Source organism: Schistocerca gregaria, chromosome 1 (assembly GCF_023897955.1).
Source record: "Schistocerca gregaria isolate iqSchGreg1 chromosome 1, iqSchGreg1.2, whole genome shotgun sequence".
NCBI classification, from domain to species: domain Eukaryota; kingdom Metazoa; phylum Arthropoda; class Insecta; order Orthoptera; family Acrididae; genus Schistocerca; species Schistocerca gregaria.
In genome coordinates, this window is record NC_064920.1 from 321,195,786 (window position 1) to 321,208,900 (window position 13,115).

General features: G+C 43.5%; 1 protein-coding gene across 2 annotated transcripts in view; it reads right to left on the reverse strand.

Annotated features, from left to right (window-relative positions):
• Nucleotides 1-11,255: 11,255 nt before the first annotated feature.
• LOC126343748 (juvenile hormone epoxide hydrolase 1-like) overlaps nucleotides 11,256-13,115 on the reverse strand; it is a 46,232-nt gene continuing 44,372 nt past the window's right edge. For both annotated transcript variants that reach the window (XM_050001965.1, XM_050001964.1), the window contains exons 5-6: nucleotides 12,301-12,535; nucleotides 11,256-11,674 (exon numbers count right to left, since the gene is read on the reverse strand). In XM_050001965.1, the coding sequence (XP_049857922.1) occupies nucleotides 11,464-11,674; nucleotides 12,301-12,535 (446 nt within the window). In that variant the 3' untranslated portion in view covers nucleotides 11,256-11,463. The remainder of the gene's footprint in view (nucleotides 11,675-12,300; nucleotides 12,536-13,115) is intronic.

Below are 13,115 nucleotides of genomic sequence, written 5' to 3' on the forward strand. Positions count from 1 at the left end.
GACAGAATGTGGTGGTTCTGACTTGCAACAGATGTTAGCAACGTTAGGCAAAATTTACAGGTAGGAATCCAAATAGGAAAACTTGAATTACATGAATGAAATTGGTAAATTAAACACGCCTAAATAAAAGGATCAATATGGAAAGAGACGGAAATTTTGAAGCATCTTTATGTAGTAGCTGAAAGCTTTTGTTAACTTACATCAGACACAACTCTTATTATGGGAAAATTTGGATTATGTTGAACAAAGGGCCTTCTTCTGAAGCAATCGGTTACATGCTGATCGAGTTCTCACGGTCGATGCAAAAAGGAGCAGAGAATTCAGTAGAACTGTATCGAAGCAGGGTCTACGTCCAAGAGATTTCATAGATACAGGGAGTAAACAAAAATATGGGATCACTAAAAACTCAACACATTAACATGTGGGAACCCTCTTGGCGTTCAAAACAGTTTCCAGTCGTCTCGTAATGCATAAATATAGGCCCTATATGGTTTCCAAGTCCGCAGCTCGTGGTCTCGCGGTAGCGTTCTCGCTTCCCGAGCACGGGGTCCCGGGTTCGATTCCCGGCGGGGTCAGGGATTTTTCACCTGCCTCGTGATGACTGGGTGTTTGTGTCGTCTTCATCATCATCATCAATCATCCCCATTACGGTCGGAGGAAGGCAATGGCAAACCACCTCCACTAGGACCTTGCCTAGTATGGCGGCGCGGGTCTCCCGCGTCGCTCCCCTACGCTCGGTAAACGGAGTATGGGACTCATCATCATCATCATGGTTTCCAAGGGAATCTTATCGCATTTTCGTGCAAAATAGTGGAAAATACAGGTAACGATGCTGAAAGTGAATAGAAATCACGCACTATTCTCTCCAAAGCAGATCACGAAGGTTAAATAATATTCAGGTGTGGTAACAGTGGTGGCTAGGGGAGATGTGACAGTTCAGGCCAGACTGAGGTTTTTTTTTAGGAAGAATCCACAAGAACGTAGTCCGTTGAATACTGGTCATCAGTCTAGGATCCGTAACAGATGCTGTTTTTGTTGTGGTTTTCATTCCAGAGACTGGTTTGATGCAGCACTCCAAGCTACTCTATCCTGTGCAAGCTTTTTCATCTCCCAGTACCTACTGCAACCTACATCCTTCTGAATCTGCTTAGTGTATTCATCTCTTGGTCTCCCTCTACAATTTTTACCCTCCGTGCTACTCTCCAATAATAAATTCGTTATCCCCTTGATGCCTCAGAGTATGTCCTACCAACCGATTCCTTCTTCTAGTCATGTTGTGCCTCAAACTCCTCTTCTCCCCAATTCTCTTCAATACCTCCTCATAAGTTATGTGATCTACCCATCTGATCTTCAGCATCCTTCTGTAGCACCACATTTAGAAAGCTTCTATTCTCTTTGGTCTAGACTATTTATCGTAACAGATAGGATAGAGTTAACAGAGCAGATCCAAAGAAGAGAAGCGGCTTTCGTTACCGGGTCATTTATTTAGCGCGAAAGTTCTGGTGGTAGACGATGAAAGACAGGCGCTCTGGATCACGTTGTGGTTTGCTGTCAAAATTCAGAAAGTGTTCGTTCCTAGAAGAGCAATCCTATATATTGATTACTCCTAAGCACATCTCGCGAAATTGCCATGAAGCTGGAAGGTAAAATGAGATAAATTCTAGCTCACGCAGAGGCTTACGACCAATCGTTCTTTCTGCGAACCATTCGCGACTGGAAAAGGAAAAGGGAGGAGTAACGGTGGTACACAACTATCCTTCAGCACACATCAGAAGGTGGCTTGCGCGGTATAGATGTAGGTGTTACGACAAATATTCTGACTCTAGACCGTAGACCATATGTGGACGGAACGGAACGACTTAGCTTCACTGCAAGGAACGTACTTCTGAAATTTTATGGACATATAACGCGAGTGAACGAGTCACGATTAACCAAGAAAATCTCCCGCACCGTAGAAAGCGAACCTGAAAAACTAAAGTACGATGGAAAGCAACACCCAAGAGGATCTCATGGAAGTCGCTGATGGACACTAACATTTACATGGTTGACAAACAGACTGAAGGCTGATTCCTATAAGTTCACGTTTAAACAGTTAATCGATAGGAATTTGAAAGTCAAAAAATCAAGGACTGTAGAAATACAACATATCCATATTAATAAGATGAAAAATCTTGGTAAGTTAAGAAGATCAAGAAAAGTAAAGTTAACTATTAGTTCTCGTTGTCTTAGAAGTTCCGAGCAAAACAATAATAAAATTAATAATAATGATAATTTAACTGCAAGACATTTTCTTTTAAATGTGTGTAAACTGAATACGTTCACCGCCACATTCGTTCATGTAGAGAACGTAACATTCTATCCCGCAATTACACAGTCTATGGACATTAAATTATTGCACATGGATGAAGCAACATAGTCCTGCTTTTCATACGATCATTTACAAACATTCTGGGTTTTACATGCTGTGACCATAGTATCACCACCAGACAAGAAAATATCAAGTAAAGTGAAATGAAATAGGATTTAACACACAACGTTATATTAGACAGATCTGATCTCTCAAACACTGTTCCACATTCAGACTGGAACAAATAAAAGTGGCCTGGACGAGTGGATACGATGGGACGTGAATTGTGGCAGCAGTAACGGAGGAGGAAAAGACCTACAGTTACTTCCAGCAGGATGGAGCAACTGCCCATACAGCCAGCCGAACCTTGTAACACATTTACGCAATCTACATGCCTGACAAATATGTTAGCAGAGGTCAGTCTGGTCGCGGCCTTGGATGACCTCTCAGGTCACCTGATCTGTCAGTGTGCGGTGACTTTGACAGGGGAGCCCTCACGTCTTCGGTGTATCGAAACAACAGTCTTCAAGACCTGCATCAGAAAATTTCAGACGAGACTGCAGCTATTCCAGTTGTCCAGCTTCGATCCGCCTTCAGCAACTTGCTGGGAGACACTAAGGAACCGCATACAGTGGGCCGCCAGGTGACACAGGTGGGAGGTGCAAGAAAGTTTCCTATCGAGCATGAGCCCAAGCAATTTCGTAGTTTCAACGAATGGAGGAGAATCAGGCCCAAGATGTAGAAATGGTGGAAGAAACCAACTGCGCCGTCAAAAATTCACAGAAACGGTTTTGTCAGTGGAAAAACGAAAGCCATTGTCGATGCTAGATGAGTGAAGATGTACGAGACATCGCTGAATACGCCGCTCAATGAAACAAGTCTGTGCAGAACTGCAAGAGAGAGCAAAATCATCAACAAAAAGGGAGTTAGAGATGCCCAGCAAGAGAAGGGCCATTATAGGGTTAATGGTGATATAAAGAGGACGACGCTCAGGACGGAATCCTGAGCCCCGTCGTTTTCCTGGATAAAGGTGTCTGACAAGACAGAACCCACACATACCTTGAAAACTCGGTCTTTTAAAAATTCCTGAAGGAAACAAGGCATGCGGCCGCGGAAGCCCCACATGTAGAGAGTACGGAGGATATCAATCCTCCAGCAGATGTCGTAGGCTTTTTCCAAATCGGAAAACACGTCCACAGTCTGGTATTTCCGCAAAAAACCATTGATGACACGGGTGCATAAACTGACGAGATGGTCAACTGCAGAACAGTGCGCTCTTAATCCACACTGTGCAGCGATCAGTAAACTGACAGACTCGAGCCACGATAACATCCGGGCATGAATCATATGTCCAGTCACCTTCCAAACACAGCTGGTGTGATAAATGGGGCAGTAGCTAGAAGGAAGGCGTTTGTTCTTATCAGGCTTAGGTATGGGGATGACAGTGGCTTCACGCCACGTCACGTGCTCTCTGCACAGACTCGGTTGTACATATTAAGCAGAAAGTGCTTGCCCGCAAGAGAATGGTGCTGCAACATCCGAATGTGAAAAGGTTCTGGCCCTGAGGCCGAAGATCAGGATGAAGTGAGAGCGTGATCTAGCTCCCTTATAGTAAAGGTGGCATTGTAGCACTCATGATTCTGAGAAGGGTATCACACGAGCCTCCTCCACTCATTTCTGATGGAGGAAGGTAGGGTGATAGAGAGAGGAGCTCCAAATCTCCGGAAAATGGCGGCCCAAGGTGTTGAAGATAGCAATAGAGTCCACTAAGATATCATCTGCTACTGTCGGGTGGAAATTGGGGAAAGGATATTGGCCCCAGAGAGCAATCAGAGGATGGTCCACACGACGGCAGAGGGAACGGAACTAGTAAATGAAATTCAACTAGCTCTTTTTCTATCCCAAAGTACACGATGACACTGTGCTTGCATCTGTTTATAGTGAATGCAGTTTGCCATTGTAGGGTGACGGTTAAAATCGCGGAGGGTATGTCTCCACGCGCGAATTGCATCGTGGCACACCTCAGTCCACCAAGCGACCAGGACACAATGTGGTAAGAGGAATTGCAAGGAATGGAACATTCTGCAATGGTAAGGGGAATGTTTGTCAGATATTCCACTTGGCCATCACAAATGGGGAAATGTTGTTCGTAGACAGACGCCAGGGATGAGTAAAGCCTCCAGTCAGTTTTAGAAAGCTGTCATTTGGGTGTGCATTTAGGTGGAGGAGTCAGCAGATGGATAGCACACAGGAAATGGTCGCTCGAGTATGTGTCAGAGAGAAAAAAACCACTCAAGATGATGGGCAAGCTGGACAGTGCAGAAGGAGAGGTCCAAGTAAGTCAGAAAGGAACATGGGTACTCCTATGTTAAGGCAGATGAGGTTAAGGTGTTTGAGAAGGTTAGCGAAGAGGGAACCTCTCTGACAGGTTCTGCGCGAGCCCCAAAGGGGACGTGCACGTTAAAGTCACCAAGCGGCAGAAGCGTGTGAGGTAGCTGGCCAGTAAGCTGGAGGAAATCTGCCCTGGTGACATCGAATGATGAGGGATGTAAATGGTACATAGGGAAAAGGACAAGTGAGGAAGGAAAATGCAAACTGCAACAGTCTGGAGCCAGGGAGGTGGGCTGACTATGAACGTCATCCTGGATAAGCAGCATGACCCCCACGAGATGGAATGGGGAGGCAGGTCTAACTGGACTGGGAAGAAATGCGAGAACCCAAAGCGGTCGTGATGACGAAATTTTGTTTCCTGGAGGAAGAGTACAAGCAGATCCTATGGTTCTGAGAGCAGCTATGAGTCCTCTTTGTTGAATCAAAGGCCACGAACGTTCCATTGGAGGAGAGTCATGATGAGGAAAAATGAATAGGTGTCACCTTAGGGTCTGTCGAGTCCCAGCCTTCAATTGCTCCATGCAGTCTACAGACGTCAGCAGTTCCTCTTTGTCAGTCTGCAGAGTCCAAGTCAGAAAAAGAGTTGGCGATGAACAGTGATGATATGGAGGTCAGCTGGACTAGTGCATCATGTAGCAAAACTGTTGAAGAGACTCTCGGAGTTAGCAAAGGAATAGACCGTTTCCCTTTGCTTGGCTTCTTGGAGCCTTTCCTGTTGGCAGAGGAAGACTCAGGTGTTTGTTGGCTGGAGGGACATAAGAAGTCTTCGTGTGAGTACTCTTTATGACGTTTCTGTCGTGCCGGTTGTGTAACGGGTGAGTTCGCCCTGTGAGGCAAAAGTTTGGTGACTTGTTGCACAACTGGAGGAGGAGATTGGGACGCTATCATGATGCTGGGCGATTTCCCGACCACGCTGGTAAATTTGATGTCTCATGTCTGCATTGCCATGTACTTCCTGGAGCGAGATGCAGCAACAACAGTACTGCAGATGCCAGAACACAGGCTTTCTGACTTGCCAACAACTTGCGAGCGACTGGGTAACTTACTTTTTTCCTTCATTCGGATCTCCTGGACAGCCCACTCATTGAGATATATTGGACAATCTCAGGAGGCGGCGACATGGCAGCCATTGCAGTTGATACAGAGGAGAGAAGAAGACAGACAACTGCCCTCCTGAGCATACCTACCAAAGGTTACATATTTGGCCAGGTACGGACAGGATTCACGACTGTGGTTGTTACAATGACACTGGTAGCAGGGCATCAAGTTGTATGGTCGTACTGTGATAACTTCATAGTCTGCTTTGATCTTTGATGAAAGAATCACTTTATCAAAAGTGAGAAAAATAGTGTGCGTGCGTGTGCACTAAGGATGCATCTATTTTTTTATTACCTGATTGACTGCAACGACACTGATCATAGACGAATATTTCGATTTCTGCCCCAGTCAGACTACCAAGCAGCCTAGTGTAAATAACAATACGGGAAGAATTCAGTTTTCGATGGGCCTGGACACAAACAGGATAGCCACGGAGGAGCAAAGATGCAAGCAGTTGTGCTTGAGAAACAGACGTAGTCTCCAAATGCAATGTGCCATTTCATAAAGGAGAGCAGGATTTCACAGGGCAAGCAATTGCATCAACGCCTTTTTAAATAATAAAGAGATTTACTGTAGCGAAAGGACTGACTGACTCTTCAGTCAAGGAACTGTGGTGCAGCTGGGAGGGTCTTTGAATCGTGACCTTCATTCCATTTACGTTTAGTAGATATTGACTGTGAAGAAGATGATTAGCTCATTGCGAGAAAATCCCCCATGACTGCCAGGATCTCCGATGGCGCGCTTCATTCACCTGGGTGCCTCATTCTCAAGGGAGTGGACCTGCCTTAGGTGATTATTCACACCTCCCGAACGCCTGACATAGAGACCAATCAGAAATTTGGGAAGATAGCAGCTTGGTAGTCACCCCTTCCTAGGCCTGGCCTTTACCAAGAGGTACATTTGAATTCTACCCAACAACCTGGAGCTGGGAATTATACATTACCCAGTCACCTGTTACATGTCTGATGCATGGACTGGCCTTCAGGAGTGCATAGGGAGGAAGAGGAAAAAAGAGGAATATCAAAAACAGAAGCAGAGGAAGGGTAGGACAAGGGGAACGAGAAAAGAAAGAAGGAAGGAACTAAAGACAGTGGAGAGACTGTTCTGATTTCGGCGACCAAATACAGAACACATTTCTAACAACATCCCAGAGGAGAAAAAAATAGCTTGTGGATAACATGCAGCACGGAAGAGAAAAGATGCTGCAAAGGCTGGGACTCCATGGTACCCAAGCGCAAACCTGCCAGGGCGGTGAGCCCACTACTATGAAAAGAAATGGCACAAACTTTCACTCCTAGTCGACGGGCAGTACAGCAGGCAACAATCAGATTGGTATCCCACTGTCGTCCAGGGCATCTCCATATGTGTCTTCAGCCTGGAATCTTATTGTCTTCAGTAATGAGTCCCACTTCAACCTCAAGTACAATGATCTGTCGGGGCGCCCTGGACAGCAGAGGCACACCAACCTAATTGTTGCCCACCATATGGCCAGACAACCAAGAGTGATCATCTGAGGTGCCATTTATTTTCATAGCAGGACCAATTTGGTTGTTATCCGTGGCACCTTTCAGCACAGCGGTATGCCGATGATATTCTAAGCCCAGTTTTGTTGCCCTTCATGACAAGCCATCCTGGACTTACATTTCAGCATGGTAATGTTAGCCTGCACACGGCTAGAGTTTCTACTACTTGGCATCATGCTTGCCAAACCCTGCCTTAGCCAGCAAAGTCATCTCTCTCCCACTGAGAATTTTTCCTAGCATTATAGGCAGGGCCATCCAACCAGCTCGGGATTTTGACTATCTAAAGCGCCAGTTGGACAAAATTTGGCATGATATCCTCAGGACATCCAAAAACACTACCAGCCAGTTCCATGCCCTATAAATGCTTGTGTAAGGGCCAGAGTTGGGCGAACGCCTTATTGACTTGCTCAGTTTGTGAAGCTCTGTCGCTTAAATCATACACTTTTTTTAAATTGTAATAGTCTGTTTCTCTGTACACATACATCACGTCTAACAATTTCCATCGCACTCTCATAATTCATTCCTTCATAGTTTGACTTTTTATTTTTGTCTTACAAGAGGACCATCAGAAGTGTGACTAACGGATTTTGATGGGTCGCTGATATTTTGTAGGGGAACATGCTCTGAGTATGAGGTTATCCGCCCCTTTTTAAGCGAAGGGACTTGGTTTTCGAGGAAATTGATTTTGAAGTCCACTGCGGGCTGTAATATGCGTAACGTTAGCCATGTTCCAGTCAAGGGAGCGTGGTGCAGCCGTTAAGTTCTACAGCTACCACGTTGGAGGTACCATATTCGGGTCCTTCCCGTGTTTCTGTTTTTGTTTTTAATCAGAATAGACCAACATTTTTCCATTTTATTTTACAGAATGTCAACAAACAGTGTACAATCTGTGAAGTTTATATTGTGTGGGCTCGGTGAAACAGAAAGCGGACAGTCCGAGCAGACATCCCGTGCGAACTCTGTGTATTGTGACAGTGTATTGCCCTAGTCACCGCCTTTTATTTGGCTACGGCGATATAATTTCATAATACACAGAGTTCCCACGCACAGTCCTCTGTGTATTACGAAGATGTATCGCCATGGTCAAACAGCGGTGACGTAGCTCCTAAACCGCTAGTTTTCAATTGTCTTCAACGTCCGTTGCTCGCAAGGCGTTGTTAATGCCGTCCATGTTCGAAGAATACAGTGAAACGAGCAACCCAAATGTGTCTACAGAAGTGCAGCCAGAAGAAGATACATCAGAGGTAGAGGAGTTGAATGAACAATTGCTGACGCCATCAAATACGCCGAAAAGTTACTTCGTGATTTAAATCTTCTAACAAATACACCCCCAAGCACGATCTCTACTAATTCAATTGCAATTGACAATGAGATATGTATTCCAATACAAGAACTGTTGGCCGAGAAACGGATCATCGATGGCGATTAATAAACATCAAAGAAGAAGACGAGGGGCACGAATACGAGGTGCTAAGTTTCACTTTGTGTGGATGTTCTCTTTCTTGCGGACGAATCGACATAATATAAAACTATTTACTTTTCAATATACTTGAGTAGGGGAAATAGAGATTTCGTCGCCGACTAATGGAATACTATCAATCGTGAGACCTATCAACGGTTCGTCGAAGCGAGACAGAATTTGGAACCAGTAAATCATATCAAAATTTATGTCAAATTCATCGTAACAAAGAAACTGGCTTGTGAAAATAATATAATTTCTTCCACGAGCATGTGACAGCCATAACTTTACAGCAATGTGCGATGAAAGCTGCTGTTCTACTGATATTGGATACCTTTAATTTCGTGGCCATCTCGGCTTGGGTCAAACGATTTAAACAAAAGCTTAAAATCAGGCAAAGGAAGATTACGAAGTTAATCAGTTCCAAAGAATGTGCAACGATGGGAGAAATATTAGTACCTGCGGAAGAATTCCGCACAGAAACGAAAATACTTATTGGTAATTTTAACCACGACTACGTAATCAACATCAATCAAGGTACAAAAGATCCCTCTCGGAGAAAGGGAGCGAGAACCGTCTGCAGAGAAAAGATTTAAACAAGATAAGTCATCCGTACACAGTACAGTACACTATAATTGCGTCAGGAAAGGTGATCCTGTAAGGTTTTTTTACGTATGCAGGAACTGTCGGGAAAATTTGGCCCTAATATTCAGAAAAGAGTGGATGAATTAATCCTCACGTTTAAAAACTTAATTCTGTCCTGCACGGAATCAGGGAAGTTCACAAAACTGGTATACGAAGACTTTACAAAATCTTCGATTCTTCCGTTCGTGGGACAGGAAAAATTTCTATCTATCATTGGTACGTGGGGAGGGCAGACCATCTGACCGTATACTATCACATCTTCGTGGATGAGAGTATAGCGTGCATCTGCACCGTAAAAGTTATCCTACCAAAGTGTACTCCACTTTGCCAGCCCTGTGACGTTTAAGACATATTTTTACCAACATGTTATAATTTTCACGAAGAAAATTCAGACTGCTCCCGACTTATTGAAGACCAAGAGAGCAGTCGCGTCCAGGGACGATTCCATTAAACTACACTCAATTTTGCATCAATCCAGGACACCTGCTTTTTCGAATATGATCAAATACGCATGGATCGCATCAAAGTTACGATTTGAAAGAGAAGCCTTTTTGAATGTAAATGAACAATGTTTTCGGTATCGCTCTTAAAAATTCCGTGCGCTTGCAAGACCGCAGCATTTATGAACTGTGCTTGCTGCTGTAAAACATTGTTTCGGTTGCTTTACGACAAGTATCATCCTGATTTCTGTTATGGTATAGCAAGCGATAGAGAGTAAGATTTTGTAATAATGATGTGAAAATTGAATTACTACGCCAGAATTGAATATTTCTTAATAATTTCACACAATGAACACTGACGATGTTCTGTGAAATAAAATGGAAAAATGTCTGACTATACAGATTAAAAAGAAGCAAAAACGCGGAAAGGAACCGAATACGGTAACTCTAGCGCCGTATTTGTAGACCTTAACCGCTACGCTACGCCACGCTCACTTGTTTGGAACACTGCTAACGTTACGCCTATTACATCGCGCAGTGAACTTCAAAATCAGTTTTCTCGAAAACCAAGGCTCGTCGCTAAAAAAGCGGATAGCCTCATACTCAGGGCATGCCCCTCTACAACGTATTGGAGACCCATCAAAATCCTTTATTTACACTTCTGATGGTCCCCTTGCTAGTATATATCTTTAACGGTAAGGGAAAGGGTTGCATTATCTCGCGGAACTCTACGAAAAAGAGACAAACAAAAGGTAATTTATTTTGGTACCAATTTTTGCACTACTCAACTGTTCACTTTATCTTAAATGTTCCCTGAAGCTTTTCATATCTAAGCATATTCACTAATGTACGATTTGATATCCAAAACCAGAGAAAAATGAGGGAGGGAAGGCGGTTTATTAAATCCCCTCAGTCTGCTTCCCTGAAAAACCTGAAAGTTTTAAGGGCAGCTTTGATATGCGCCTGGTAGAATTTTAAAGCTAAGATATTGTTCTGTATATGCTCACAAAACTTTTCTCTAAGCTGCAGTGAATTGTTGATTACAGTGTCACCTATCAAACCATCAGGTTACGCGACTTCTAAAGCATTATCTGTTTTTTTATAATGTTTCTTAATTTAGCTCTGATTATCACCAGTTCTAGATATTGGAGTAAATATGATATTACTTTAAATGACAGAACATACCTTTATGGAATTCTTGCATTCATTGCCTGGGTTGCACACCAGATCACTATTAAGTTTTTAGTAATTTCTCCAGTTTAAAATCCGTAATTACATACAGGAATCTGTGAGGAGGGAATGACAAGGTGAGATTGTATTGGTGGAACTCTTAAATATACGAAAGTGACATGGCAATTTCAAAATAATGTTATTTCTAAACTGAAAAAGAAAGATTTGCACCGTACAAAAATCCAACAAATATATTTAATATTTACAATATTAACAGACATGTTACATGGCAGAACGACAAGCGCGCGCACACACACACACATACACACATTCATTAATTCACCCATCCATTCATTTTCTTCAGTCTTGCTTCAGGCACCAATGGCACAGCTACTTCTTAGCCTGCTCGCGCATAGTCTTGACGGACTCCCACACGTCGTCGGCGAGCAGTTTGGGTTCTTCGAACGCCGCGAAGTGGCCGCCCCTGGGCTGAACGGTATACCGGACCAGGTTCCGGTTTTTATCCCGAACCATCGACTCGGGAACGAAGGTAATCTCGTTGAGGAACTGTGCACAGGCCGTCGGCGTGTAGTTAGGGACACTAGAAGAACAAATTAATCCTCTTTGTAAGAAAGCTCTTATACGTGATACAACGAATTATGAAGGCAACTGCAGTCAAGCACAAGACCATATGATTCCGTACATTCAAATCTCTGTTTTGAATGGAGTGAAAGAGATAAATGAACTGCATAAGGAATTAGAAATTTCTTCACAAATATCCGTGCTTACTACTGAATTTTACATTTAAAACGTTCTGTATGACTAAATTATTGCCCATAACATCCCATTTATGTTTAATGTCTGGCGAAACCGAGTCTTATTGAATCATATTCCAACATTGAAGACGTCCGCGAGGGGAAAGGAAATCTAAGGATATTGGGGTATTGGTTGTTTTACTACCAAACAGTGTTTTGCGGGTTGTGTAACATCTTCAGATTATAGTTTTTGTCTCTAAGACTTTACTGCGTTTCCCTATTTTATTTTAAATTATACGTCGAATCATCACCTGATTATTCTACAGTCAACTGAAGTCAAGTAAGGTGTGAAATATGCTTTTTTGGTGATGTTAGCACACACGCAAAACTCGTGGGCAACAAGTGAAACCAGTTCTTATCATGAAGAAGGTTGTTTCGTATACGAACTACAGTAAATCGTATGAGTACTTACACGTCCAGCTTCAGAGCGAGTTGTGCCCTGGTGAAGCTCTCACTGTACAGTCTGACAGACGTAGTGATTGAGTTAGTAACCCAATAGATCATCACATTATCCAGCAGGTCGGTCAGCGAGTATTTCTTTGTAAGTCCACCATCAGGCAAGGATCTCCACGACACATCAGTCCACGTAGAGAACTTCTCCAGAATGTAGGCAGCCAGACCGACCGGCGAGGTTTGCAGAGCCGTTCCTGAAAAACATTTACATCAGTTCCGGGATACACAGAGCAGTTCTTCATCAATTTATTTCGTTAATTACGACCACACAAGAATCAACGCTGAGGGCTTTCGTAAGAGCCTTTTGCACACCATAGCGCCACAAAGGTAGCTGCATGAAGTGATGTGAAAGTGCCGTTGATATGGAATTCAGGTTGGTTGCCTTAGGCCAGACAACTCTAATGATATTGGTAACTATGACACTCACGACGAAACCAACCTGCGTACAATACAATAATGACACGATCCAGTAAGTCTCATGTCTACAGTATGTATGGAGTTTCTACACTACTGGCCATTAAAATTGCTTGACCAAGAAGAAATGCAGATGATAAACGGGTATTCATTGGATAAATATATTATCCTAGAACTGACATGTGATTACATTTTCACGCAATTTGGGTGCATAGATCCTGAGAAATCAGTATCCAGAACAACCACTTCCTGCCGTGATAACAGTCTTGATACGCCCGGGCATTCAGTCAAACAGAGCTTGGATGGCGTGTACAGGTAGAGCTGCCCATGCAACTTCAACACCATACCACAGTTCATCAA